This window comes from Balaenoptera musculus, chromosome 10 (assembly GCF_009873245.2).
Source record: "Balaenoptera musculus isolate JJ_BM4_2016_0621 chromosome 10, mBalMus1.pri.v3, whole genome shotgun sequence".
NCBI lineage: Eukaryota > Metazoa > Chordata > Mammalia > Artiodactyla > Balaenopteridae > Balaenoptera > Balaenoptera musculus.
In genome coordinates this window covers 43689358-43698860 of record NC_045794.1, presented here as the reverse complement: position 1 = coordinate 43698860, position 9503 = coordinate 43689358, and the positions used below count along the sequence as shown (strand labels likewise).

Sequence of the window (9503 nt, the reverse complement as noted above, 5' to 3'; positions counted from 1 at the left end):
GAAGCCCAAGTGATCTGGGAGTCTGAGCTAGGACTTCCAGAGGCCGATAGATGGCGCTCGTGGCCCAATACAGCCCAGGCAGCCCAAGGAAACCAAAGGAAAACAGCCAGCAGGTTAACCCCTTCCCGCCTGGCTCCAGCCCCAGAAGCAGGCTGGTGGGCAGCTGAGGGCGCTGCCCCAGGCCTGGCTGGCCCCTAGGGAGTGACCCAACTCTCTAGGCTCTGTCCAGGCCACAGCCTGGGTCTGCTTCTGCTGCTTCCCCACAAGCTTTATCTGTAAATCCCAGTCAGCCAGCCCCCTGGAGACTTCCCAGAGGGCTAGGACACTAAGACATGGACAAGGCAGGGAGGCTCCACCGCAGCCAAAGTTTCATCTCTCAGGCTCCATCTCTTGAAAGCGTATGGATCTCTTTCTAATAACCTCCACTTCGGGAGAGCTCCTCACCTCCATCTTCCCTGAGAGGGACTCACCAAGTGGGGAGGAGTAGCACGGACTAGAGACAGAGAAGGCCCCCAGGCCACTGTGGGATCAGCTACAGGCACTCACTGGGGGTTGCCCAAGATTCAGTTTCTCCCATGTTGGACTCCCTACCTCTGGGTTCCCAGGGGTGAGTGGGCTTACAGGGACAGAAACAGTTATCCAACACTTCCAGGAAGTTGAAATTGGGGGTGGGGGTCCTGGGGATCTCTGCTTGCCTGTCACTCACTTCACTCATTACTGTCCTGTAAACAGACTTGGAGTGTGGAGGGGCTGCCATGATGATAACCTGGTAGTGCTTGGCAGCAAGGGGCCAAGGATGGGGTGGCAGGAGGTTTGTCAAAGGGTTGGTGAGGTTCCTAGAAATTTTTTTTTTTTTTGGCTGCACCATGCAGCTTGAGAGATCTTAGTTTCCTGACCAGGGATTGAACCTGGGACCACAGCAGTGAAAGCCCCGAGTCCTAACCAGTGGACTACCAGGGAATTCCCTCCTAGAATTCCTAAGCAATGAGATAACACCACCGGTGTGGTTCCCCTTCCCTCCTAATTTTTGTTTAGAAACACACAAATGCATAGATCTATGGAGATAGACGAGCAGGGACCTGTCTAGAAGTTCAGGATATTCTTTTTTTTTTTCTGCGTTGGGTCTTCATTGCTGCGCACGGGCTTCCTCTAGTTGCGGCGAGCGAGCGGGGGCTACTCTTCGTTGCGTTGCGCGGGCTTCTCATTGCGGTGGCTTCTCTTGTTGCAGAGCACAGGCTCTAGGTGCACGGGCTTCAGTAGTTGCAGCACACGGGCTCAGTAGTTGTGGCGTGTGAGCTCTAGAGCGCAGGCTCCAGTAGTTGTGGCGCATGGGCTTGGCTGCTCCGTGGCATGTGGGATCTTCCCGGACCAGGTATCGAACCTGTCTCCCTTGCATTGGCAGGCAGATTCTTAACCACTGCACCACCAGGGAAGTCCCCAGGATATTCTTATTTCACTCATTTCAGAGAAAAAAGCAGAGATAGGGAGGTAGATGTACACAGAGGGAGAGAGAGACACACAGATACACAGCTATACAAGAGACTAGGGATAGAGATACATTTACATAGGCAGAGAGAGTCAAAGACACAGAGAGGGAGAGAATCTGGCACAAATGAAAGCTCAGGAAATAATGGAATTTGTTGAGGTGGATGATTAATTCAGTTTCCAAAGTCTTGCAAGGGTAGGGGTGGTTTCTCACCTGTGGTTCAGAGGGTCACTGCTCACAGTTTCCTGAAGCTCCTCCTCCATCCTTTAAGTTTTTGTCTGCTGGTAGGAGAGCAGAGGAGGCTAGGGAAGGGGGTAGCATCCTTGTTCTCTCACCTCTTCCTGTTCTGGGATTCATTGGTCTCCACCTGCAGGGAGACTGCTTTTCCCTGGTCTCAGTCATGGCTGTGCTGGAGTATTCAGGGCAGGGGGATGAGAGGAATCTACAAGATAACAGGACTTATGGTGTTTACAGTCTAATGAAAATATTATAGTCAAGACACAGAGACAGATCCAGAGACAGGACAAGAACAAAGCTAGGAGTGGCACAGCTTTGGATATTAGTATTGGGTTGGGGAGGTGGGAGGGAATGAACTGTTAGATGAGGCCATGAAATTGGTCTAGGAAGGTGTGCTGGACAGAGTATTCGAGGGGGAGGATTGGGAAGGATGGGAGGTCATAGAGCTGGGTAGACAGCAGAGCAGAGTCGGGAGAGAACTGAAATGGTAAAGCCATGGAGACAGGGGCTTGGACAGTAATGGGGGATGCAAGAGTCTCAAAGTCATTACTAAGGAGTTGTTAGAGATGCCAGAAGTGCCTCCGTGGATGTTCTATATACAGTCCTTGGAGAGCTGCAAAGGAGAGGTCTCATACCTGGGGCAGAAGGAGGGCTAGAAATGGTCTGTAGCCATTGTTAATACTCAGGTGAGTTGAGAGATTGCAGATAGTTGAAGCTCCTTGATTGACAATCCCTTTGGGAAAAGTGTTGTGGATGAACTTTTGGAAAGGTGATGCCCTTTACGGCTAGAATCCAGGATCTCCAAGATCCTTACAGAGCTTGGCTTCTCACTTCTCAAGTCTTCAGGATTTAGCCCCGCTGTAAAGAATAAACTACAATCCCCAGCGTCACTTAGGGCTAATTTAGCACACCTTCCGGGAATTTGAGTATTTCCGGCGGAAGTGGCCTCAGCTACGCCAATCTCCTTCCCTAAACAAAGTAGACTACAACTCCCACAGCCCTCCGCGCCCAGGGGCGGGGGAAAGGAACCGGAAACCGGATGGGGCGCCGGACCAGGTGAGGGAGTGGGAGTCTGGGAACTTGGGGCTCTGGGGGCGGGCTGCGAGCTCCCCGGGCTCCCCGTGGGTGGCAGGCGGGGAGTCGGGATGTCTGTGTTTCGGGGCCCCTCGCTCCGTCAGGGGCTCGCCCGGCGCAGGGAGAGCCGAGCCCATGGAGCCGCCCGGGAGGCCTGCGGAGACGAGGCTTTCCCGTCGGGCGGAGCCCGCGGGCGGAGGTCGAGATTTCTTGTGGAGGTTAGCCGTCAGCCCCCTTGGAACTAGGAGGAGAGATGAAATGTTGTTTCTGTGTCCATGCTCCATTATTATTATTATCATTATTGGTTTAAGGATTTGCTGATTGTCCCTGTGGATTCCTGGAGTGCCCCCAAGGGACAGGGGAGTGGATAGTGTCTTGGATTCCTTCTGCACTTGCTGGGTTTAGTGTCAGAGAGCCTGGGTGGCCAGACTTATCGGTGGGTCACCCTCCATTTCCTTCGTACTTAATGTAATATGACACTGTCATTTAGAAAGTATCTGCCTTTCTGAAGTCTCTGGCCCTGGGTGACTTCAGATAGGACATCCAAGTTTTTCCTTTGGGCTTTCATGGTGTTTTGTTCAGGACATTAAAGCTGGAATCACAGTGTATCACAGTGTATAACAATTGTTTATCTGTCTTGTCACAGTCATTTATGAGCCTGGCTTACATTTTATTCATTTTGGACTTCTTCCCCACCAGGAGACTACCACAGTGCTTACCATGTAAGAGACTCATAAATATTGAAAAGTATAAATGAGTTAACAGCTGGTGGTAGGTTGGATGGAATTTGTGATTTTTATTTCATAGAGAAGAGAGTTAAATGACTTAAGAAAACCTTAGAGATAAAACCAGGACTAGAATTGGAGTCAGTTGACACATAGCCTGCAGCTCTTGCCATCCGGTCAGGCTTTGAAATTCTGGAACACTGAAAATAAGACCTTGTCACTCTTTTGTGTACCCCCAGCCTTGCTGTCTTCAGCATGGGTCCCTAAAGATCAAAGGTAGGCTCAACTTAAGGCCTGAGAGAGATCCCAGACTTAGAGCAGCCAATCTACTAACGTTGGCACTGTGTGGGGAGATGGCAAAGCAAGGGCCCCTGAGACAATTGAGTTCTCCGCAGCTCCCTTCTCAGCTTTTGTTTGAGTTCAATTGGCCGTGGGTAGCCACCCAGACAGATCAGTTAAAGACTTCTGAGATCAGTCTAGGGAAGGATTTCCTAAGTTTGGCCCTGATTTTTTTTTTTTTTTTTTTAATAAATTTATTTATTTTATTTTATTTATTTTATTCTTGACTGTGTTGGGTCTTCGTTGCTGCACGCAGGCTTTTTCTCTGGTTGTGGCACGCAGGCTTCTCATTGTGGTGGCTTCTCTTGTTGGGAGCACAGGCTCTAGGCACGTGGGCTTTAGTAGTTGTGGCACATGGGCTCAGTAGTTGTGGCTCGCGGGCTCTAGAGCGCAGGCTCAGTAGTTGTGGCGCATGGGCTTAGTTGCTCTGTGGCATGTGGGATCTTCCTGGACCAGGGCTCGAACCCGTGTCTCCTGCATTGGCAGGCGGATTCTTAAGTCTCTGATTGAAAGCATCAAACAGTAGTTTGATCCCGTCCTGAGTCAGGTTAAGGATGAGGTCATGGCTTAGAGGAGACTGTTCACTGTAGAGAACCTGGACATTCTTTATGATGCGACAGTGCTTCTGAAGAATGGCTACTGCCTGAGCCAGAGGCATTCCCAGCGCGAATTCCCATTGCTCATTTCCCAGAGAGCGCTCGGGCACCACCTCCAGATCCAGCATTGGTTCGGCTCGCCGGGGCAGCCTCCCTGCGGCAGCGCGGACGGGACCGGAGCTGACCTCACCTCACCTCACCGCCTGATTTTTTTTTTTAATTTTTATTTTATATTGGGGTATAGTTGATTTAAGATTTTTTTTTTCTCTCTCTCTCTCCCACTTTCCCTAGGCTAGGGTCAGAGAACAGGTTGATGGATCAAGCTGTTGTGTCAACCTTGAGGTCCCATCTGGGGGAAGAGGTTACTCTTCACCTGGGCAAGGGGTTGAGAGGGAGAAGAACCATGGTCCCTGCCCTGTGGGAGGCCCAGATGTGATGGAAACATGCCAGAGCCTGGCAAGCCCTCAGAAGCAAGCAGAGGGCAAAGCAGGCAGCTGAGCCTTGAGTGAATTCAGGATGTAGAAGTGGAGAGGAGTCCATCAGGAAAGGCTCCTTGGTAGAAGGTAGTTTTATTTATTTTTTAAATTTATTTTGGCCATGTTGCACAGCTTGCAGGATCTCAGTTCCCCAGTCAGGGATTGAACCTGGTCCATGGCAATGAAAGCCTGGAATCCTAACCACTAGGCCACCAGGGAACTCCCAGAAGGTAGTTGTAAACAGGATTGAAAAAAGATGGTATGGATACAGCTGAGCAGGTGTTTGTTGACTGCCTAATAAAATCTAGGACCTTGGAGCTATGGAGGAAAATTAAACAGGGTCTCCTCTCTGATCTGCCTCAAGTCTAGTCCGGGAGGCCAGGTGTGAATTCATGAAGAAGCAACTAACCATGGTGACGTGCAGTGGTTCTCAGCCGTCACCAACAATCAGCATCACTTGAGGAAGCCTGTTTAAAATACAGATTCCCAGGCCTCACGCCAGCCCTACTTGGGTTGGGCGAGGCTGGGAAGGTACAGCAAATGCTGCAGCGTCCCGAAGAGGGACGGCTTTACCAAAGGGACAGTTCGAGCTGCATCTGGAAGGGGAGGTATGATTTGGATGTGTGGAGGGCTAGGGGACTCACAGTCCTGCTTCACTCAAGGGGTCTGTGAAAAATTGGGTTTGTAGAAATAGCATGTGCAAGGTTTTGGGAGTTGAGGTAGGAAGGGCGTTTTGAAAGTGTTAATGGAAAGGTCAGGGTGGACCACTGGGTTTGCACGGGAGTGATTAGAAGGAAGATTGGAAGGAATGGCCTCTGTGGGTTACAGAGTTCGCTGGGGTGCTCCCTCTTCCTCCTTCCCCCCCTCCCTCTTTCTCCTTCCCCCCCTCCCTCTTTCTCATCCTCTTCCCTTCCCCTTTTACCTCCCCCGGGCCACGCTTTACACACAGTATCTCATTCCATTTCTTATATCAATATTTTTAAGTGGATATTGTTTTTCTTAGTATTTGGGGGAGGAGACCTGAGGCTCTGGCCATGGTTACGTAGCTTATAGGAGTCTAGTGTGAGTCTGGTAATCGTCTCACTCACCACTGAGGATTCTTGAACGTGGGCAAGAAGCTGGGCTGGGGTTGGGGGGTTGTAGGATTAGCAGGGTGGCCGATCGAACCATCTAAGGCAAGATGCGCACAGCCTTGAGTCAGATGGTTTGGGTTCAAATCCCAGCTTCATTATTTGCTAAGTGTGTGGCCCTGGGCAAGTTGCTTGATCTTGCTAAGCCTCAGTTCTCTCACCTGTAACCTGGGAACAGTAATACCCACCTCGTGGGGTGGTTGTGCACAGCAGTGAGGGGTACCTGGTACAGAGCAGTTGCTCACCACCCGGAAGCTGTTGTAATCAGCTCTGTAATTAGTCTCTGGGCTGTGGCTGTGCACCTGCATCCCATCCTTCAGCACACTGGTTTCCAGGACACAGCCTCTCCTGGCTGGGCTTGTTTTAGGTGCTGAAAGTTTGCCATGTAAATATTTATTGAAAACCTAGGCATGGCCTAGGAACTAGTGACTCAAAACCTGTGCCTGATGGAAAGGAAGTTTGGAGTGGGGGATGATTGGTGGTTATAGGTTATGCTCACCAGGTAATATATGAAGAGGGAGGATGCTTGAATCCAGGAGAGGAAGGGCCCTTCATTACCAGGAGCTGAGATGAGTGAGGGCTTGCCTGGACTTTGGGGGTGACTGACAGTCTCTTCTGAGCCCAGGAGGTGGTAGTAGGGGCCCTGGCCAGCCTGGATCCCTCCCACGCTATGACTGGGGCTGTTGGGGCCTCCGTCCATCTCTTTTCCAGGTAACAGTGGCATGGCTGTGCCCCAGGCTTTCCTGCCGGGGCCCCTCCATGAGGGGGCTGCCCTGGTGGAGCCCCAGCCCTCCCCTCGAAGCTCGGCCGAGGGCTTCTTGGAGGAGGAGCTCCGGCTTAACGCTGAGCTGAAGCAGCTGCAGTTTTCTGAGCCTGTGGGCATCATCTACAATCCGGTGGAGTATGCGTGGGAGCCGCATCGCAGCTACGTGATCCGCTACTGCCAGGGGCCCAAGCAAGTGCTCTTCTTGGGCATGAACCCAGGACCCTTTGGCATGGCCCAGACTGGGGTAAAGAGGTCGGCTTCTCCTGTTGGGTGGAGGGGGAGGCTTCAGGGTGGATGCTTGGCTGCGCGTGCTGTGGGGAGCCTGTGCACGGCTGTGGACGTGTGTGGGCCCCCCCCCCCCGCCATACACTGGCTCCTCTGGTCTCAGACACTCTCCCGGCCTCGCTGCCCCTAGTTAACCAAGCACATTAATGGTAGTTCCATTTCCCCTGTGAGCTGTCCACTAATTGCCTCTGAGAGCCCTTCCTTCCGCCAGCCCCGTCCTTTCCTTACCCTGCCGGATCTCCCCTCTCCCTAGAGCGTGCTTGGGGTCAGGAGAGGGAGCAGGACTTATGGGGTCCGTGGGGAGACTGGTTGACCGGGGTGGGTAGGGCAGAGATGCAGGACTTGCCGGCAACCCGGGTTCTGCTTCTTAGCTTGAGGAGAGCTTCGGAACAGAGCAGACTCCAGAGCCTGCGTACTTCCCTTTCGGACCTGCAGATGAGTGACTGCCCCTCAGTGCGGTGCTCGGCGGGTGGGGGAGGGGAAGAGGCTTCAGGGCAGGAGGCTCAATCGCTTTTATTGATCCCAACTGGGGACTGAAAGGTGATCCATGATGATCGATGGAAACGACAGCTTGAGGCTTGGGGCTGAGAGGGCACCCAGAGAGCAGTGGTCAGCCCTGTCCTTGTGCCTCCTCTAGCTCTGGCCGCCTTTCTGTCTCGGGCCATCTGTCTGTCCCCCCTGCCACCCGTCACGCCCTGTGTGGGACCACATATCCCCCATGCGCTTCCTGTACCTGGTCCCAAAGGCTCGTGGAGTAGAGGCAAACAAATAGCTCCTCCTGGACCGCAAGCCACATGAACAATTGGAGAAAGAGGGACAGGCTCAAACCAAGGGCCAGGAATCCTTGTCCCAGGCCCTTGGGTGAAGGTGGTTGGAGTAGGGGGTGAGTGGGGCGCAGCTAGATCCTCTTGGAGGGTGGAGAGGGGCTGGTTGGTTCAGAGACCAGGCGTCAGGTCTCCAGTCTGAAGCCCTGGTGTGTCTCTCCTTCCCCACAGGTGCCCTTTGGGGAAGTGAGTGTAGTCCGGGACTGGTTGGGCATTGGGGGGCCTGTGCAGACCCCTCCCCAAGAGCACCCCAAGCGACCAGTGCTGGGACTGGAGTGCCCTCAGTCCGAGGTGAGTGGTGCCCGGTTCTGGGGCTTTTTCCGGAACCTCTGTGGACAGCCTGAGGTCTTCTTCCGTCACTGTTTTGTCCACAACCTGTGTCCTCTGCTCCTCCTGGCTCCCAGCGGGCGCAACCTCACCCCCGCCGAGCTGCCGGCCAAGCAGCGAGAGCAGCTCCTTGGGGTCTGTGACGCGGCCCTGTGCCGGCAGGTGCAGCTGCTGGGGGTGCGGCTGGTGGTGGGTGTGGGCCGCCTGGCCGAGCAGCGGGCGCGGCGAGCTCTGGTCGGCCTGATGCCCGAGGTCCAGGTGGAGGGGCTCCTGCACCCCTCCCCTCGCAACCCGCAGGCCAACAAGGGCTGGGAGGTGGTGGCCAAGGAGAGACTGAACGAGCTGGGGCTGCTGCCGCTGTTAACGAAGTGAGCGCCCCTGTGGCCGGCACAGGCACAGGACGTGTTCAAGGTCCCCTGGGTCCTTCGGGGCAAGCAGATGGCCACACACCTCCTGGACTGGAGCGACAAGGTCCCCCTCGGCTCCCTGGTTGCTGGGACCTGCTGCGGCAGTTTGGACACTACTCCTGCTTGCCCTCCCGATTCCTGCCCACCTCACCTTCCTTTGAGCATTGCTTCTTTGGTCTGTGGTACCCAGCTCCACAGAGAGCCAGCACCTGCGAACTGCTCTACCTCAGTCTTTCCCTGGAGCCTCTTTTTGGCAGAGAGTGACCTGAACAGTGACTTCCGAGGTCACATTTGCTGTTTTAGAGAAAAGATCCTGCCAGGATCCCCACCCGTCGTCCTAGAACGGCTTCCTTCAGCTCACCCCTTGCCTCACAGGGACCAGGACAAAGCGTGGGTCATGGCTGCTGAGAGTGAACTTCTGACTGGAGACAGGGTGCGTCAGAGAGAGACAATTCGGTGTGGCAGCGTGGGCACGGCCAGAAGACCTGGATTTCCATCTCCCAGCTTTGAGACTTGCGAACTTCATGACTTCGGACAAGTTGCTTGACCTCTCCAAGCCTCAGGATCCTCATCTATAAGATGGGGTCCCTGCCTCATGGGGCTGGTGTGGGGATTAGCTGAGATAACCCTTAAAAGTGCCTTGCGTAGTGCCTGGCACGTGGGTGCTCATTACACCTTTTCTAGCCTTCTTGCCGCCAGGTTGGGGAGGCACTGCACTGCACTACACAGGAAGCCCCTCTGACCCAAAGACCCGGGTGGGGGTAGGGGTCTGGGCCTCCACCTGTAGCCTGAGTGACGGGCAGATTCTTGCCCCACCAGAGATGGACTAAT

At 53.9% G+C, this 9503-nt stretch overlaps 1 protein-coding gene across 10 annotated transcripts; it reads left to right on the top strand.

Annotated features, from left to right (window-relative positions):
• Positions 1-2685: 2685 nt before the first annotated feature.
• On the top strand, positions 2686-9212 carry SMUG1 (single-strand-selective monofunctional uracil-DNA glycosylase 1). Of its 10 annotated transcripts, none has more exons than XM_036866833.1 (5): positions 2742-2779; positions 4749-5020; positions 5298-5541; positions 6775-7073; positions 8110-9212. In XM_036866833.1, exons 4-5 carry the CDS (start codon positions 6786-6788, stop codon positions 8635-8637), a joined length of 816 nt encoding a protein of 271 aa, XP_036722728.1. In that variant the 5' UTR covers positions 2742-2779; positions 4749-5020; positions 5298-5541; positions 6775-6785; the 3' UTR covers positions 8638-9212. The 10 variants fall into 10 exon arrangements, with proteins under 10 accessions (XP_036722729.1, XP_036722728.1, XP_036722732.1 ...); XM_036866830.1 differs by lacking the exon at positions 2742-2779 and adding an exon at positions 3247-3519; XM_036866832.1 differs by lacking the exon at positions 2742-2779 and adding an exon at positions 3537-3798.
• Positions 9213-9503: the final 291 nt, after the last annotated feature.

What these genes read in the sequence shown, in the direction of transcription:
- SMUG1 (XM_036866829.1), top strand. Translation starts at nt 3,450, where the DNA reads ATGAGCCTGGCTTACATTTTATTCATTTTGGACTTCTTCCCCACCAGG. An exon ending in ACTACCACAGTGCTTACCAT is followed by an intron (nt 3,520 to 6,774) that starts GTAAGAGACTCA and finishes TCTCTTTTCCAG; the next exon opens with GTAACAGTGGCATGGCTGTG. An exon ending in TTGGCATGGCCCAGACTGGG is followed by an intron (nt 7,074 to 8,109) that starts GTAAAGAGGTCG and finishes CCTTCCCCACAG; the next exon opens with GTGCCCTTTGGGGAAGTGAG.